This window comes from Cervus canadensis, chromosome X (genome assembly GCF_019320065.1).
Source record: "Cervus canadensis isolate Bull #8, Minnesota chromosome X, ASM1932006v1, whole genome shotgun sequence".
NCBI classification, from domain to species: domain Eukaryota; kingdom Metazoa; phylum Chordata; class Mammalia; order Artiodactyla; family Cervidae; genus Cervus; species Cervus canadensis.
The window spans coordinates 69,575,592-69,595,647 of record NC_057419.1 but is presented as its reverse complement, the minus strand read 5'-3'; the positions used below and the strand labels follow the sequence as shown (position 1 = coordinate 69,595,647).

At 41.3% G+C, this 20,056-nt stretch overlaps 1 protein-coding gene across 6 annotated transcripts in view; it reads left to right on the top strand.

The window, feature by feature from the left end:
* Positions 1-4,588: 4,588 nt before the first annotated feature.
* The window catches only part of GK (glycerol kinase), a 77,259-nt gene continuing 61,791 nt past the window's right edge, over positions 4,589-20,056 (top strand). For all 6 annotated transcript variants that reach the window (XM_043458906.1, XM_043458905.1, XM_043458903.1 and 3 more), the window contains exons 1-3: positions 4,589-4,834; positions 16,159-16,232; positions 18,805-18,911. In XM_043458906.1, the coding sequence (XP_043314841.1) occupies positions 4,757-4,834; positions 16,159-16,232; positions 18,805-18,911 (259 nt within the window). In that variant the 5' untranslated portion in view covers positions 4,589-4,756. The remainder of the gene's footprint in view (positions 4,835-16,158; positions 16,233-18,804; positions 18,912-20,056) is intronic.

The following is a 20,056-nucleotide window of genomic DNA, read 5'->3' as shown; positions in this document are numbered from 1 at the left end:
CATCAGGGTCTTTTCCAATGAGTTGACTCTTCAAATCAGGTAGCCCAAGTATTGGAACTTCAATATCAGTCCTTCCAATGAATATTCAGGGTTGATTTCCTTTAGGATGACTGGTTTGATCTCCTTGCTGTCCAAGGAACTTTCAATAGTCTTCTCCAGTACCACAGTTCGAAAGCATCAATTATTTGACATTCAGCCTTCTTTATGGTCCAACTCTCACATCCATACATGACTACTGGAAAAAAAAAAAAACATGGCTTTGACTATACGGACCTTTATTGGCAAAGTGATGTTATACTTAGATTGTTAACATGCCTGCGAGGAGATTGTCCAGTTCACATAGCAGGAGGGGATGGCCCTCAATCTGGCTGTTATTATCAAGTATATTTAAATTTTGAATCTGTCTTTAACTTCCTCTGCTACCTTGGGCACAGCACTTCGTGTATCTGCCTAAATCGTTCCAGTCCCATAAAATATAGGAGAACCACTCCTACTTATTATAATCCTTTCCAGCACTAACTTTCCAGATTATACTTATCTGTCAATCCATATCCAAGTAATCATTAGAATAACCAGGAGAGATTAAGAAAAGGCTAACTTTCCATATAGACTAGACTATCAAATCATTTTGGATAGCTGATTTTGAATAAAAACCTGATCAAAGAGGCAGTGAGAAACAAACAAACAAACAAAAGACTAGACTAGAAAAAATAAGTCGGGCAAATATGAAAAGACCAAGAAGTGTTACTGGACAAAAAGAAAAAAAATTCTCTAAGGAAATGTGGCCTTTCTGCTTACATAAATTCTTTGTAAATTAATAAGAACAAGAAAAACTAGAGGAGAACTATAAGTGAAACACCCAGAAACTCTTGGGGGAGGGGTGGAGTTAACACTGATTTCTTGCTGTACCAGTCAGAGATATTTCACAATGAGCTTTTGATGACTCAAGCTACTTAAATCATTTGAACACCTGCTAGTAAGTCTCCATCTTGCCTTTCATGATGAACTGTGCTACTTGTAGAGTGTTTTCACAGACACTGTGTTACTTAAGTCTCACATTAACCTACCCATGTCAGAGATATTTTCCCTATTTTACAGACAAGCCACAGAAAGCCATGGGAGATACTCAAGTTCAGGAAGATTAAGTGTTAAATGCCAGGGCCAACTTCAGACCAAGGTCCTTAGTTTTCCAATCCAATGTTTCTTCTATCGCTTTGCCTTCAAATCTCAGTGGGTGTTGGGGAGATCAAGGTGGACCAACATCCTATCTTCTTCCTTTTTATCCATTTCTCTTCCTAATTTTCCTCAGGTTGCTGTCAGAGGGCATTCTGCTTGTGTCAGGAGGTGGAAATTCTGGTCTTGGTTCTATCACTGAAGGTCTCAGACAAGTCGCTTATGCACTCTGGGCCTCACGTGGACCATTGTTATGATGAGATTAAATTCATTTTATGGCATTTTATGGCGGGATGAGAAAAATTTAAACATGATATTATTCTCTGCCTGTTTGGGCTTCCTCTGTCCCCTTTAATGTGTATTGTGCATCTGCATCACAGACCTCCTTAGGAGATACCATTCCTTCCTAACTTTGCAAAAAAGGATGACCCACTAATAGCTTTCTACATGCAGATATGGATTGCATAAACATGTCAATATGTCATTTGACATATCACCTTTAGTCTCAAAAACATAACTGTGCTCTGTCTTCTGACGGTCCTTAGAGCTTTCTAAAAGATGGTTTCCTTGGCTATAATCCTCAGATTGGCTAAAAGAAAATTTCCATTTCTTTCTTAAATCGACTTTTGATTAATTTCTTTTTTTGGGGGGCCCATGCTGCTGGCATGTGGGATTTTAGCTGCCCGACCAGGGATCGAACCTGCACCCCCTGCATTAGGCACACAGAGTTTTAACTGCTGAACTGCCTGGGAAGTCCCTTGATTAATTTTTCATCACCAGTTATTTCCAACTTTTTCTCATAGTATGAAAAATAGAATCAGAATATATATTGGTTGATTTTTATATTTATATGTGGCTCAGTCATGTCTGACTCTTTGCAACCCCATGGACTGTAACCTAATAGGATCCTCTGTCCATGGGATTTTCCAGGCAAGGATACTGGAGTGGGTTGCCATTTCCTTCTCCAGGGAATCTTCCCAACCCAGGGATCGAACCCAGGTCTCCCACATTTTAGGCAGATACTTTACCGTCTGAGCCACCAGGAAAGTCCATATAATAGATTTAAGTTTCCAGACTGTAGCTGGGGTTTAAAGGGATAAGAAACAGCATGCAAACAAGGATGATTCCAAAAGGATGAGAGTAAATAAGTTTCTGAGAGTCAGAGTAAATATTTAGGGTGCGGAGTTGAGATAAGGCTGAGCTGGATTCTCCCATTTAAGACTCATTGATATCAATATCAAGGCTGCAAAACAAAGAGCTTTGTTGGAGTCCTCGGAATTGCATTTCCAGAGACACAGATTCAGGTTCTCTTCTGGGGAAGAGAAAGAGTAAAGGGCTTATACAGGCAAAAGCCACAAGGTGGTTCAAGAATTACAACTGAACCAACATAAGAATGGGAATATTTGTCTTCAAGGAATCGTGAGTTAGGTTACAGTAAGGGTTCGATAAGTATCTTAAGTTTCTGGAACACTGGGCAGATGTTCTGAATGCCTATGTTAAAGATAAGAAGGGTTCAAAGTTTAGATTCCATCCAGGATAAGACATGCATAAATCACATTTCCTCAAAGACATAAGTTCTATTTTGGTAAAGGAATGACAATGTGGAACACACAGACTATCATGGGAACCACAAGATCAATAAGTTTCAGAAGCTCTTGGGTACATCTAGCCCTACTTTTTCTGAAACGTCTGAATTCTGATCACACGATACTGCTGAACAAATGATTTGCCGTCCTGTTAGAATCTGAAAGTCAAAAGTGTGTGAAAGTTAGACATGCTCAGGGATTTTTGTTTAATGGCTCAATGTGGTAGGTTTGGTGACTTTCTTTTTACTGCCTGTTAAGAGTCAAGGAAATCTTTATCTATATCAGTCAATTAACATTTTTCAGGGTTTTCCATCTGGGGCAAGTTGGCCTAATTCCTTTACATTTGCCGGTATGCCTGTCTGTGTCTTTTCCTCTTCCAGGAAAATCAGAAACACTGTTGCATCCGCACTCCTAAAGCAAGTCAGTTTATCAGTACTTACCAAGTCCAGCATCTCTAGAAGTAGCCCTCATCTGGAACACTAGAATTTGATTTCTAAACAGAGTATAGGAAAATTTGCTTCCAGAGCAAGAGTGAGAAAACTGTAACACAAGAGATGAATAAGAGATGTGGTGGCGAGTAAGGCAAAAGGGGGGAAAAAATAGAAATGATGTTCCAGAACACTGAGAGATTAAGGAAATTGGGGTGGAAAAAAATGTGAGAGTGGGAATAGTACAATGCTTTTGAAATTGATAGAGCATGCTGGTTTACAAAATCAATTTAGTGATTTTTCAACCAGCATTTTAACAAGATGATATACAATAGAATAACAAAATTACAGAATGCATAGGATGGAAAGATAAATATTGTTTTGCAAACATCTAGAATATATGTAACAATATATAAAATATATATAACATGTAACTATATAAATTATAAATGCACACGCGTGCGCACACACACACACACACACACACACACACACACTTGAACATATGCCTGGGGTTGTTTTGTTAACTATTTCTCATAGTAGGGCTTGGTCCAGAGTTTGAAAACTCCTGAAAAACAGGATCCCAAAGAACCCAGCAAGGTAAATTCAAGGTCAGATGAGCAGGCCCCTTTTCTCTCCTTTTGCTGTCCACAGCATTTAACGGAGGGAGAGGAAATGGCGGGTAAGGGAGAGGACACCAGAGCGAGGTCAAGCGAGGAGCAGGGGCGCATCAGAACAGGGAGGAGCCCCGGGACTTTCTGGATAGTCAGTTGATGACCTGAGGAGGTTGATTTGTGAGCACTTTCCTTAAACGCTAAACCGAAAGAACTTCTGAGTTCCTTATCCCTGAAAAGCCTCCAGAGACGAAGGATTCGTGCTGCTCCTGAAGGTGACACAACCTAGGGTCTGCCCCAGTGAAGGGGATTATTCTTAACTGGGACGAGGAACTGGGAAGTGGGCGGGGCATCGGAAGCGCGGGAAGGCCGGGCGGGGTCGGTCCAAAGAGTGACTCACGCCGTGCTCAGCACAGCCCACCAGAGGGGCAAGCAGTTCTGCATTTTGGAACCCATCCGCGAGCCGAAGCACCAGGGCGTAGGTGGGCTTGTGCCCTTTCCGCGGGCCAGTGATGCTCCCTGCAATGGGCAGCACCAGCTTCCCCCTGCGGCCCTGCTGCAGGCGGGCTCGGCGGCCGGCTCGCCGGGCCCACGTGACCTGCCGCGCGGGACACCGCCTCCGCCGCGCCCAGGCCCCGCCCCATGACGTCACGCTCCTCAGATTGTCTGAACGTTCCTTCTCTTTCCGCTTTCGGTCATTGGCCGGCCTGGCAGACAGCGCCCCCCCCTTCGCCCCGCCCCCGAAGTCCTGGGGAACGCGGGTGGGGGCGGGGCCTGGGCCGGAGGGGCGGGGCGAGAAGGCTCCGCGCCGGTAAAGGGGCCGCTAGAAGCGCGGTCCGAGCCATCTACTGCCGCCAGCCTGCAGGCCCTCCAGGCTCGCTGCACGCCCCTTCCCCGCCCGCCGCCGTCACCAGGGAAACGAGTCGAGACCGCCCGCCGACCCCAAGCTGGTTTCATGGCAGCCGCGAAGAAAGCAGTTTTGGGGCCCTTGGTGGGAGCAGTGGACCAGGGCACCAGCTCGACGCGCTTTCTGGTGAGCCCGGGATGGGTGCCACTTGAGAAGGTGCTGAACCGGGGCGGGAGCCTTAGAACGCCGGGGCTGGGTGTCGCGTCCCCATCCCGTTCTTCCCACGGCCCGGGGCCCCGGCCACGGGGCAAGAGGAGGAGGCCAAGGGCACCGTAGTGGGACTTGCCACGCTGGAGCCGCCCCGCCCGGCCTGGGGGAACGCGGCCTCTCGCGACCCCCGCGGCTGAGCTGAGTAGCCCTGGCCTCGGTGGTGGAGAGCGACCGCCTACTGATGGGGGGGATTCCTTCCCCGAAGGGAGCTAGGACTCATCGAGCATCCGTGCAGAGCGGCCCGCCTGCAGCCGGGGACAGGTGGCCACACTGACCGCTGCTGCAGCCTTCCCCAGAAGCATTTGGCCTGCCCGGCTCAGGACGTCCTTGGATGGGGGGAAGCTGTGTCACGGCTGTGGGAGCCTAACACAGCGTGTTGTGGAGCAGTCAAACAAATATAGTATTTGCGTGATGGTGCCTTGTCATCCTCTCCCACAGACATTGCAGAAGGTAGAATGCCCGGGGCTGGCGAGTGGCAGAACACGTTAGGAAAAAGTCACACTACACTGCTTTTACTGGAATCTTGATTTCATTTCGAAGCTTCGTAAATTTCATTTCCGATACTTTGCCTGTTACAAAGATGACTGTCCTCTCGGCACTTCGCAGCATAAAGTGACAGGGAAATTGTTTCTCTTTTTATTTGCCATGTGTGACAGCAGAGTTTTGCCATAATGGAGTGCTATTTAAGTGACTCTCTGCTGATTGATTTGTTTGGGGCAATTAGGAAACTTGCTCTTAAAGTGATCTAGTACTGAGTTCAGTAAGGTCATTTAAAAGTAATTGAAATAAATTGTTGTTGGTTAAGAGCTCATTCTTTCAATGGACATTTGACTAACCTGGCAAGTTGATATAAATATTTAATTATTGGTTAGCTCCCTCTTCACTTCTTTGTCTCAATTCATGTTTTCATGTCTTCTTTAGTATGTATACATTGTATATACCTTATATATATATATTTTTTTTCAGAACTCTATTTAGTTGACCACTTGACTAAAACCTACATTTGTACCTTCATTTTGATATTCATCTCTCTTGTCTAAAGTCAGAAGCTTTCAGTCCAGTTTTAGCTTGGTTCTTATTTAATGACTTACTCTGGTTTGAGCTGCCAAGACCTAATTCTCCTGTTTCTTACATTGTTTATCTTTTAATCAGACAGGGCAGGTTTCACTTTGCCTTATTTTCATATAAATATTTATAAAGTAACCCTGAATCATAAGTAAGAAAGATCACCTAACTAGATTTGATTAATAAAGTACGCAGTCATCACTACCATCTTCCCAAATTAAGAAAGACCATTAAGACATGTGTGCTAACTGTGGGTTGAGTTTTGAAGCCACATTCAAGAATTGCCCACACAAATGCCTGCAGGGGACAGACAGAGTGAGGAGGAAGGCTGGAGAGCAGACTCAGGCTAAAGGGACAGCCTCTAGCTGCCAGGCAGGAACACTCGCCTCAGGTTGCACAAGCTTCAGATTCTTTAAGAAAAATTGGTAGTCAAGCGTTTTCAGTGAAATCTTCCTGTCCTTACATGTTGGCAACTAGTTGGTAACGGAGTGTAGGGGCCAAACCAAACATGGCAGTTGTTCCCAAGTTTATACAGCCTTTGCCCTCTCTGAAAGTGGGTATAATATTTCCTAACTCTGTAGGCTGCCTTTTGAGTTGCCAGCCTGACTGCGTTGGTCTTCCTTTTGACTTGTCAATGTTGCTGTACATGGGGCTTCCCTGGAGGCTCAGAGGGTATAGAATCTGCCTGCAATTCGGAAGACCCACGTTCAATCCCTGGGTTGGGGAGATCCCCTGGAGAAGGGAATGTATTCTTACCTGGAGAACCCCATGGACGGAGGAGCCTGGTAGGCGCTACAGTCCATGGGGTCACAAAGAGTCAGACACAACGGAGTGACTAACACTGTTACCATGCATGTAGCCCAGCAGTCGTCTTTATTTACTGCAGGTTGTTCCTGGCCCCTCAGATTCTGTTGCCCGAGGAGTGTCTTTCTGCATTGGTGGGGAAGGAATGAATCAACCTTCTATTATCACAGTTTGTTGTTCAGCGATTGACATGAATAGCAGGAGCCTTTAAGAAGTCGGCTGCTGTTTACTGTGCCTTGATCTCAATGAGTAAGCTAAGGTGCACATTCAGAAGGCTCCCATCCTGCTTATAGAGTGATGTTTAAAAGTTGATCAGTAAAGTTTCCTGCTCCTTGAGAAACAGCTCTTCAAGAAAGCTTCAGAGGTAGATAGAAGACTACCTGTGTGAAGAGATCCTGGGTGAAGTAGAGAAAAATCTGGCAATGGTTTAGAAAGGGTTTTTTTTTTTTTTCTCCCTTGGTTATAAGGAAAGAAGTTGCTAAACCACTCTCTGCAAAATTCAGATAATAGATTTTCTGAACAAGTGCTTCAGTCCCAAGGTGATCCCCAGGGGTTGTTCCAGTCATATTGTTCCACATCATAATTATGATTTCAAAATAATTGCTTACCTTCTCAGGAAAGAGTACAACGGATAAGAACTGTCGTAAGGAAGCTTATAAAGTGAAAAGTATTAAAATAATTTACTGGCCATTATTCATTGCATTTGCGTGTCTCATTCAGTGTTCACAAGACCAATCACCTCACTGAGCTTCCCTGTCCCTTTATCTATGCCAGTTACATTTTTTTTCTCCCATAAAGGACACAAGATTTCTTTATTCATGTTCTCTCATCCAAGGGAAATGCCTCCTCCCCATTTTCCCATATCTGCTTCTTGAAATTCTGTTCTGCCTCCAAATAGTGGCTCAGTTACCATCTCTTGGTGGAAGTCTTTGCTCAAACCCTTACTCAGAATTTCTCCCCCTTCCTAGAGCATTCTTTTTATGTCTCTGTTAATAGCTCTTATCTTACTTTGTGTTATTATGTATCTGCTGAACTTAAAGCAGGAACGTCCTTTTGGAGACTTGTTCATCTTTGTATTCCTTAAAATGTCTTGGTCAACATGACAAATGAGCACCTGTCTTCTCTACAGGGAGCACTTTACACATATTTCTTCAAAAGATTTTTATAGGTCAACTGAATTTTAATTCTGATTCTCCTTTTTATCTTGTCAAAAAATCTTAAACCTCTCTGACTTGGGTATGTCTGATTACTTAATTGCTTCTCTTTTAGTAATAGAACTGCAAATTTAGAATGTGTTCATTTCTTCCTCTAGTAGTCAAAGATTTAACCTGGAGACTCTAGGCATGTGTTGCACCAAAGGAAAATTTCCAACTTGTCTGATAGGAAAGTGAACTGGGCTTGGCAGGGGTTTACCCAGATTGCAGAGTAGGAACTTCTTGGAAAGAGAATTGGTGTAACAGGTTTAAAGGAGGGGCCATTTCTTTATAAGACAAAAGCTTCAGCTTAAACAGTCAACTTCCTTCTTTAATTTGGTGGCTTTGTTGTTTCCCCATTAGATTGACTGTTAAAAAAAAAGACTCCACCTAGAAGGGTAGAATGGGGTAGGAGGTGGGAGGGTGGCTCAAGAGGGAGGGGATGTGTGTATATTGACGGCTGATTGATGTTGATGTATGGCATAAATCAACACAACATTGTAAAGCAATTATCCTCCAATTAAAAATACGTTAAAAAAACAAAGGCTTGGATTTGTGTTGTACCTGTGATGTGTCAGGTACTCATTGAGGACTTTCCATTTAATCCTCATAACTGTGATGTAGGTAGTATTATCGAGCTCCTTTACACAGGTGATTAGAACATGATGGGGAATGTGCCCAAGGTTGCAGAGTGACTGGTGGAACTGGGATTCAAGTCCAGGTCTCTCCCAGTCAGAAGCCTTTCAGCCTAACTCCTCCTACCTTCAGTAGGCTCCCCAGTTTTCTGAGTACAGTTGTTTCTCCGTATCCAGGGGATTGGTTCCAGGTCCCCCATGGATACAGAAATTGTAGGATGCTCACATCCCTTACATAATGAAAAAGCATGTCACTTGCATATAATCTAGGCACAACCTCCCTTATGCTTTAAATCCTCTCTAGATGACTTAAACCTAACACAATGTAAATACTGTGTAAGGGGTAAATACAGTATATACATGTAAATATATGTAAATTCAGTATAGATGTTGTGCACATAGGTGCCAGGCACAGGGTAACTTCACGTTTTGCTTTTTCGAACTTTTTGGAATCTTTTTTAGAAAACACTTTGGATCTGCAGTTGCTCAAATCTGTAGAAGTGGAACCGTGGATGTGGAAGACCGACTGTGGAGGGGAGATAGGAGGCTGGGCACTTACCAGTTCTGATTATGGTCACAGATGAATCTTCACCAAGTAAAACAGACTTACATACTGGTTTCACAATATTTTTTTAAAGGTTGCCTTTGAATAAGTACTGCTGGTTTTGATCATCTTGTGACTCAGATTAAGTGGGGCCTGGGCAGGGCTTAGGTGTAGTCACTGTGCATAATGGTTGCATAACCATTTTGTTCCAATAGCCAGCTTCTGTGAAGAATGACTTGAATTGTAGCTCCATGCTTATTTTGGCAGGCAACATTGCCTTGGCCCCAGTTGTCTCATCATACTTAGAGATCTCAAGGTTAAGGGATAGGTTTCCGCTTTCTTTCTTTCGTTTATGTATTCAACACATAAATATTAAGCACCCATTAGGGGACAGGAACTAATGAACAGTGAATTTGGTAAAATGAATTTAGCCCACAGCTGGAGTGAGACCCCTCTTATATAATAAATGTAACTGTGTTTTCCAACCCCCACTAAGTTGGTTTTCTTTCTTGCCCATCACATTACAGAAATGGAAAGAACATCTCATCAGAGGGCTGCCACCCTCTGTTGTCCTCTTGTTGCATAAACATAAATGTTTAGAGCCTTCAGTTTGGACTTCCATGAGGGGCAGAGTGGTATCTTTTTTTCCCCCTCTCCAAAGCTTAACACAGTGTTTGGCATCTGGTAGGTGCTCCTTGAAGTTCCCTGTTGGTTCAGTGGCAAAGAATCTGCCTGCCAATGCAGGAGACACAAGAGACATGGGTTCGATCCATGGGTCAGGAAGAACCCTGGCAGAGGAAATGGCAACCCACTCGAGGATTCTTGCCTAGAGAATCCCATGGACAGAGGAGCCTGGTGGGCTACATATAGCCCATAGGTTCGCAAAGTATTGGGCACAACTTAGCGACTAAATAACAGCAACAACAGAGGTGCTTGTTGCATGAATAGACATCAGCAGAGAGAGGCCTCCAGGGCTCGATGTGTTGTCTAGAACTCTTGGACTGAAAGACTAGAAAGGGAAAACTTGTGGGGTCTTGGGAGAAGTTGGATTTAACAACTATAGTTATACTAGAGGTATGTATAAATACATGCTATTGAATATAACCTCACTTTTTAAAGAAAAAAATGCCATTTGCTATGTTTTCTTTACTTCTCTGGCCTTGGGAAGACGCCATGATGCCGTTTGTGGTCAAGTTTGCAATGTAACATGTTCGTAGCTAGTATTTTTATTTTAGATGCTACAGATTTACATAATATCATGGTGTTTTAGAGAGAGAGTTTGCATTCCTGAAAAATGTCTTACTTACCCAGTAGAGTGTGGCATGAGTAGGCTAGTGGGGAAATCACGTGGGGAGGGAAGTGAATGCATGTTTATGATGCGATGCTTGAGTTAGTCACAGGGTGGGTGAGGCAAGCCTGAAAGACAGTTACTTAGTAAGGACTGTATTTTGTGTCTCCACTATTCCCCTTTGGCTGAGACAAAAAAGGTGGTCATTGTTTCAGAAAGTTCTTTTTAAACAGTTTTTATAGAAGTAATTTTCCTTGTTTTAGGTTTTTAAGTGTCCCCCTCTTCCAAATCTGGAAATTGATCATAATTTAGGCACAGTGGTGAACATGGACTAATGACTTCTAATTCTCCTGCTTATAATAGAAATAGTAGTAGTGAGTGTCAGCAGCAGTAGTAGTTGCAACAGCAGTAGTGGTAACATCTTTTGGGTTTCTGCTATGTGCCAGCACTATGCTGAACTTCTCTTTTCCTACCTGAACTTGTTTCTGCAGGTTTTCATTGCCCTCCCCCACCAAAAACAAACTCTGGAACTGAGACATGATTTGGGCTTAGAGATGAATACAGAACTGGTGATTTTTTTTTTTTAATAAATCCAAACTCTTATCACCTATCTGCTACCACCTATCTGTGGTAGTAGTAATAATAGGAACAGTAATCAAAATAGTAGCACTGATAACAACAGTAGTGCTAACATCTTTTGGATACATGTTGTGTGCTCGCCCTGTATGAAATACTTTTCATACATTATTTAGTCCTTTGCAGATGGAAAAATCAGCAACTTAGAAAAGTTAAAGTCAGACGGCTGACATGGGGCTTCCATGGTGGTCCAGGGGTTAAGGGCTTCCCCGGTGGCACTAGTGGTAAAGAACCTGCCTGCCAATGCAGGAGATGTAAGAGACACAGGTTCTATCCCTAGGTCGGGAAGATCCCCTAGAGGAGGGTATGACAACCCACTCCGGTATTCTTGCTTGGAGAATCCCCATGGACAGAGGAGCCTGGAGGGGCTACAGTCCATGGGGTCACAAAGAGTCTGACACAACTGAAGCGACTTTGCACACATGCCAGTGGTTAAGACTCCATGCTCCCACTGCAGGGGGCACCTGTTCAGTCTCTGTTCTTGGTCAAGGAAGATCCCACATGCTGTGCTGCATGGCCAAAAAAAGACAAAAACACACAACCAAAAAACTGATATGGATCGGGCTGAGCTTGACCCCCAGCCCAAGCTCTTCCAGGTCTGTGCTTTTTGCCTCCATATGACATCAAGCATGAGGCTCTCAACTACCTTTCTGGCTCACATGCAGTTCTGAAACTCTCTCTCTCTCTCTCTCTTTTAATAGACATATGGCTGACACAGAAGGTCATGTAAGTTTAAGATGTACATTTGTGTTTTTTGATATATTTGTATATTGCCATATGATTACCACCGTAGCATTATCTCCGTAGCTCTGCCTTGTCACATCATTCTCACTTATTTTTTTTGGTGGAAACCATTAAGGTCGAGTCTCTTAGCAACTTTGAAGTTTCTGGTACATTACCATTGATTCTAATCACTCTGCTGTGCATCAGCTCTCCAGGACTTATTTATCTACTAGTTCCAAGTTTCTACCCTTAATGGATCTCTTTCAGCTACGTCCTCAAACATTAGCAACTGACTTCTGGGTGTCTTCACTCAAACAGAGGTTATTTAGAATGAAACTGGCAATCTCTCTACCCCTTCCATACTGTAATTACTGCTTCTTCCCATACCTTTGTTTTGTAACATTGCCTACTCTTTTTTTTTTAAACTTTTTATTTTATATTGAGGTATAGCCAATTAGCAATGTTGGGGTGGTTTCAAGTGAACAGCGAAGGGACTCAGTCGTACATATACATGTATCTATCCATTCTCACCCAAACTACCCTCTCATCCAGGCTGCCACAATAACACTGAGCACAGTGCCCTGTGCTGTAAGTAGGTACTTGTTGGTTATCCATTTGAATATAGCAAAATACTGCCTACTCTTGTAACCTGTAACCTGTCATCCTTGAGTATTCCTCCTTTTTTGTCATTCCTCCCAATCCAAGCCCTTGATGCATCTAAATACTTATACCTCCTAAACTGAATATCTCAGTAATGCACTTCATTCAGTGCCCACGGCTGCCACGACGCCTCTAGGCATCTTACATGGATTACTGCAGACACATACATCCTCAGCTGCTTTCCCTGCCTCAGCCTACCTTCCCCACTGTTCCCAGTTTTAATCTGCAAATTACATCTTCTGAGAGCCCTTCTCTGACTCCCCCCAAGTGTGGGTTGGATGTCCTTCCTCCTCTTGATAGCATAGGCAGCCCTACATTAGAAAACCTCTTCGTATTCTCTGCTACTTAATGGATGAAAACATCACAATTAGTCCTGGTATGATTTTGTACTGGAAAAGCTCTGGTATTTAGAAAACCTAGAGCTTAGCCCTGTTTTGTCAGTCCTATCCCATCTCTTGGAGCTCAGTTGGTACGTCAGAGAGCATTCCGTTGGGTCCATGGGTTTCAGTTTGTATTGTCATTTTGCTTTCTGCCTTGGAACTGCATGGTTAAGTACACTTCTTAGTGACTTAGTGAAGTCGCTCAGTCGTGTCCGACTCTTTGCGACCCCACGGACTGTAACCTACCAGGATCCTCAGTCCATGGGATTTTCCAGGCAAGAATACTGAAGTGGGTTGCCATTTCCTTCTCCAGGAGATCTTCCCGACCCAGGGATCGAACCTGGGTCTCTCGCATTGTAGGCAGACACTTTACCGTCTGAGCTACCAGGGAAGCCCCAAGCACACTTCTAGAAGAGTTTAAATCTGGAAGCTGAAGTCAGTAAAATATGAAATCTAAGGTAGGGTGTAGTCCAGAGACTGAGCTAAAATTCTCTGTCCCTCCCTCCCTCCCGGCTTTTGAAGGGTTCTAGAGATGCGGGGAGGGCACTAAACACTGGCTCAGATCTCTTCCAGATCCCATAAACTCTTGTGTATTCCTTTAAATGAATTTTCTTAAAATGAATTTTTTAAAAGAGAGTTTCTGTTCTGTGCCATTGTGCGTCTGCAGTTTGGACTGATCTTTAAATTGAGTTTCAAACTTGAAAAGGGCGAAAAAGATGAGGAGCATCTGTAACTCAGGGGTGTTTCTCCCTTGCCATCTAACAGTTTTTACACGAATGACCATGCTACTCATTTTATAAAGCAAATTGTATACCCATTGCCATCTTTCAGTGACAGTGGCTTTTGCAATCTGCCTGAAAAGAACAGACTAGCATTTTGCTCCTGGGTAATGTGTTGTCATTGGAGTTACCTACCCACCAGCCATAGAGTCTTATGGAAACATCCTTAGGTTACTTTGGATACTTGTCCACCTGCAGACAAATGGATAATCAGGAGGCTCCATTACAATTACTCATGTGAAGCTAGGTATATGAGAAAAGCACTGCTCTACAACTTCACTGTCCAATATGGCAGCCACTGGTCTCAGGTGGCTATTGATCACTTTGAATGTGATTAGTCTGAATTGAGTTGGACCAGAAGTATAAAATCTATACCAGATTTCAAAGACTTAGTACTAAAAAAGTAGACAAGCTAATCAATTTTGTATTGATCTCATCTGTTGAAATTATTTTAGATATATTGGTTTAAAAATGTGATTAAGATTAATTTTACCTGAGAAAATTTTAAATTATAAGTTTATGTTATGAACTATATGTGGCTTGCATTTGTGACTTGCATTATATTTTTGTTGGATGGTGATCCACAAAGCAAGTTGCAGATTCTAAAATAGTAAATCTAAAACCTGCCCCATACACTGGGGAGTGGTTCACAGGGTCAGATCCTAAACACCTAAAGGTGATGTCCATTTTCTCCTCAGAGTCAGAGCTCTAAAGAAGTAGAGAGGTCCAGACTTCATCCTCTTACATCCACATGTTCTGTGATCAGACATCACTCTCTAATATGCCAGATAGGATTTGCCAGATTCCTTTCCTTTTCTGTGCCTATTACAACAACGTTTAAATCCATTTTTGTGTGTGTGCGTGAGGGTCCTGACATTAGCCTACTTAAAACTAGGGGGTGATGGAAGAGGAAGCCTACTCCATTCATAGCTCCCTAGGTCCACTGCCGAAGTCTTTTATGAATCCATCCACCAAAAAGGCACACCTTATTTTTAAAAAAAAAACTTAATTGGAGGATAATTGTTTTGCAATATTGTGTTGATTTCTGCTGTACAACAACACGAATCAGCCATAATTATATGTGTATTCCCTCCCTCTTAAGCCTGCTTCCTGCTTCCCATCTCACCCCTCTTGTTTCTTGTTCCAGAGTCCTTTAGGGACTTGTAGACTTTGGGAGCAGGAGTAATATGAGGAAACATTATACAACTATGGCTTCCTATTAGAGTTTCTGCCATATAACCATTTCCCATTTGATTTAATAATGTATCTCCTAATAAGTACCTGATAAACCCCAGTGTTTTAGATATTCAACAAATATTTATTAATTACTGACTCTAGGCCAGGCACTATTCCAGGCCCTAGAGAAACTTTAGAAATGGAGTGGACATCCTAGAAACTTACACTAATGCTTAAGTTGTAAATTACTGGTATATTACACTGGTTTCTGCCAGCTGCCTTTTATTTATGATGTGTCAGGTTAACCTTTGACTTGTGAGATATTTTATCTCCTCAGAGGACTTGAGAATGTGCCTTCTTGTTTTCATTATGTTTATCACTTCCTCCCCAAAAGATGATGTGTGTGGTGAGTAGGGAGGTGAGCAGCAATAAGACTCACCATGTGTTTTCCCTTATTACTTTGTCTTTCTGTCTTCAGTGAGGAATTTTCTCCCACAGGAAACCTAGGCCTGGAAACACTTTCTTAATTGGAGGTGACTTCACTGCTGCAATTAGAGTGATTGGGGAAGTTAATTTTAATTAAAATAAAAACTCTTAACTCTGAAAGACTAAGTCATGTGATACTTAAATATAGATATACCCAGGTGAAAAATAATACTTGGAAAAGAAGTTGTTAGGTTTTTAGGAAGCATTATTTTAATGGTGTTAAAATTGCAGAGGCTAGTACTGCATTTATTCTTTGGTAGCTTTCCTCCGCGGGTTTTAATGTTTTATAATCAAGGGTTACCAATTCATGTCACAGAGAGCACTCAGCTTGATGCCATGGTCGGTCCTCTTCTCTCCTTCCTGGTAACGACTCTCCTTGGCTCTCATAAGAGTGAGATGCATTGTTACACTTTCCTTCAAAGGAATTTTACACAAGATGCTTTCCTGCCTGGGCATCTATGATTCCTGTTTCTACATGCAAGATGGATGCAGAATGGAACCTGACACTATCACTGTCAGCACTGATCCAGCTCCTTTATTTTTGGTTTTCCTAATCTCTAAAAGAAATCCATACTATTCACTGGTTGATGTATTAAATTTCCTACATCTGGAATCATTTTTTAAAGAATGAAGAATTGCCTCTTCAGCGTTACCTTTAACAGATTTTCATTTTATCTAAAAAGAAGTTATTTCTGAAGTTACCTTATAACTCGAATGATTCTATCTGAAGAGAATGTAGAACATCTTGCCAGGCATTTCCTCTGAAATGATTTTTCTCTCAGTGAATAAGAACTTCAGTTGCCTAATAACTTTTGAACGTCTTTGCTGTCTACCTGTATTTCTTACTCTACTCTTGCAATATATTTTTCAGGTTTTCAATTCAAAAACAGCCGAACTACTTAGTCATCATCAAGTGGAAATAAAACAAGAGTTTCCAAGAGAAGGGTATGTTTCCTAATTTAATATGTAAAGATACCTCATGTTTATTAGTCCATCTCAACCCACCTGCCCTATGCCTCGATAACGTACACTTGATCAAACACCCTCCTGAGAAGACAAGGAATAGGTATTAGTCAAGAAAAGAAGCAGTAACTTGGGACTTCCCAGATGGTCCAATGGTTAAGAATCTGCCTTGCAGTGCAGGAAACTTGGTTTCTATCCCTGGTCAGGGAACTAAGATCTGACTTGCCAAGGAGCCACTGAGCCCATGTGCCATAACTCAGACTTGGCTTAGCAAAAAGAATAAATAAAATAAGTAAATATATATATATAAAAGAAGCACTAACTTGGTAGGTCAGCAAAAATGTGGATGACTGATGGCTTAGAAATTCAGGGACAAAAAAAAAAAAAGAAATTCAGGGACAGAAAAGGAGTAATAAAGTAATAAAGCAAAGGTGTATTAGATATCAGAAATTCCACACTGACTTTGAAGTCATTTAGTTTTATGTCTTCATTATTGTCAAGCTGCTTCTCTCCTGATTTGCACGTGAGGGTTTTTTCCTTAAATAAAGAAATGTTTTTTTTTTTAATTCATATATCTTAACATCTGCTACTAAATCATTCTTTTGGGAAATAATGTTCATATGTAGTAACTGTAGTATTACTAATAAGCATGCATTATATAGTACATATACATGTACTGTACGGTGTTCAAAAATTGATATTTATGATACAACCACTTTGAAAAACTATGTGGCAGTTTCTTATCAAATTACTCATGTATCTGCTGCATTCCACTCTTAGGAATTCATCCAAGAGAAGTGAAAGCATAGGCCTATAGAAAGACTTATCTACATGAATGCTTATAGTAGCTTTGTTCATAATAAAACTGGAAACCCCTCAAATGTTTGCCATCAGTAAACAATGAATATACTATTCATCAGAAAACAATAACAATGAAATACTGTTAGACAGTTTTAAAACAGTGATCTGATACATGCAGCAACATGGTTGAATCTTTTTAATATCATGGAAAATGAAAAAAAGCTGGGCATAGGAGAATACATCCTATATGACTATCTAAAATTTAAGAAGATGCTGAACTAATTAGGATGATGAGAATCCCGAAAGTGGTTGCCTGTGAGTGTGTGATTGACTTGAAGGCATGAAAGAACTTTTCTGGTGCAATGGAAATATTCTGTATCTGGATGTGGGTGTTGGTTAAATTGGTATATGCATTTGTTGAAACTCAACAAATGTGTGTGCTTTAGATCTGTTCATTATATTGTAAAGTTTACTTCAATTTAAGAAGAAAACAAAGCAGTGTCTTACCAGATTTTCCATTAAGAATGTTCTCCTATGTTTCAGGGAATTCCTTTGTTTAATAATAAAAGTTATTGACATGTTTCTAGCATTTGAATGACTATCCATAGACCTGATCCCGTTGCAGTTTAAAAGAGAGGACAGTTAGTCTTGGAGGGATAGAAATTAGAAATATGTGGAAGGAGATCGTGTTTTTGGAAAGAGAAAATTTAGAGACAGAATTCATAGCTTGGGAAAGCTGGGCAGACCTGGAGGAAGGCTGAGAAGAAAGGCATTTGGCATTCCCTTGCTACTTCCAGATTGTAGCGTAGGATTCTTTTAACTTGTGTCATTTCTACTTTTCCATAGATAAGGTATGCCATTTGTTTCTCCCAGATATTCATCCTTGTCATTTATTATAAGCCATTCATCCTTCTGAGGTCCTTGTGCCTTACATACAATTGCACGGGGATTTGGTCTGAAAACTTGGACCAATCACTTGTCTACATGACATAGTTCTTGGAAGGAATTAAAAATGTTTCCCTACTTTCTAATGAAACATATTAGGAAAAATCATGACAAAAGTGATTAATATACTTATTTGACTTTAGAATTTGTTGTGCTTCATAAATAAATAAATATATAAGGAAGGAAATCAGTCAGTGCGTCAAAAGAATAATATCTGTATCTAGTCGATTTAAAAATGACTAATGACTAGTGAAATGTGAATATTATCAGAATTCATCAGACCTACAAGATATAAAAAATTGGGGAACTTATTTCTCGCTGGATTTGAAAAAATGATTTTAAAACAGGTAAAATATCTGCTGTTTGTGGCCTAGTATTACCTCCTTTCAAATGGTTAATTACTGTATGAAGAATAATAAAAATGTAAGGGAAATTGGCCCTTCTTTAAGTCATTTCTTTAGAATATTGGATATGCCTTGCTTATCTGATTTTCTTCAGTTTATGCAGCCACATCCTCATAAGTGAATATCTCTAGAGAAATAAATTATATCTGTCTTGCTTGTTTGTGGACTAACCAAAATACTTTTACCTCCTTTCAAATGGTTAATTACTGTATGAAGAATAATAAAAATGTAAGGGAAATTGGCCCTTCTTTAAGTCATTTCTTTAGAATATTGGATATGCCTTGCTTATCTGATTTTCTTTAGTTTATGCAGCCACATCCTCATAAGTGAACATCTCTAGAGAAATAAATTATATCTGTCTTGCTTGTTTGTGGGCTAACCAAAATACTTTCTTTTGTTTGAAGGTGGGTGGAGCAGGACCCTAAGGAAATTCTGCAGTCTGTCTATGAGTGTATAGAGAAAACGTGTGAGAAACTTGGGCAGCTCAATATTGATATTTCCAACATAAAAGGTATTTTTAATGTTTTACTCTCTCTGTGATTATCTCAATTAAATTCATTCATTCATTCAGCACATACTCGAGTGCCTGCGTAATGGCAAGCATTTCTTCAAGAACTGAGGATACACAATAAATAGGAAGATTGGGTCTCTTTTCTCTTTGCTCTTGGTGCATTTGAGACCACCAAGAAGAGCAGAGAAATATTAGCTAATTTCAGATATGGATAAGTTCCACGTAGAAAATAAAATCCAGTGATATGGTAGAGTATACGGAGAAAGGCTTCTTTTAGATTAGAAGACCAGAGAAGGCCTCTCTGAGGAGGTGACCCTTTTTCTGATGTCTCGGAGGCCAAAAGGGGCCAGCCATACAAATATCTGGGGGAAGAGTGTTTGAGGAAAAGAAAGTAGCATGTGCAAAGGCCCTGAGTGGGTATAAGCTTGGCCAATTCCTGGATCAGAAAGAAGGCTAACATGTCAAATACAACATAAAAGAAGGGTTGTTTCTTACAACCTGATAAAGGCTTTCAGTAGGCCTCTCAGAAAAGGTCTTCTTTGTCCCAAAGCACTTCTCAGCAGTGGCCAGATATCATTTGCAGTTGTTACAACTTGCCATAAGCACAGGAAGATGCTGCTTTCTTAGAAAGCTTTATACTGCTTCCCACATGGACCTTCCAGTAGTCCCAGAGCCTTCCTCTAGGGATTGTATTAGTTTGTGTGTGTGTGCTCAGTTGTGTCCGAATCTGTGTGACCCCATGGACATAGCCTGCTAGACTCCTCTGTCCATGGAATTCTCCAGTCAAGAATACTGGAGTGGGTTGCCATTCCCTCCTCCAGGGGATAGTCCTGACCTAGTGTCTCCTGCATTGGCAGGTGTACTCTTTACCGTGGAGCCACTTTCTTTTACTTTGTATGTTTTTCATTTTTTTTTTTCAGAAATGTGTTCCAGTTATAAGTTATTTTTAAATAAGGATGCATGTCATCTATATAATTCTACAGAGACAACAATGATAACATTCTGGACTATTTCCAAAGGCTTTTTCCTCATTATATTTTCTTAACTGCAGTTATAACTTTTCATAGGCAATCTTAAGCAAAATTTAACCAGGTTTTAAATGTAGCATTTAACTAGTTAATTTTATAACGACACTCAGTGTTGAG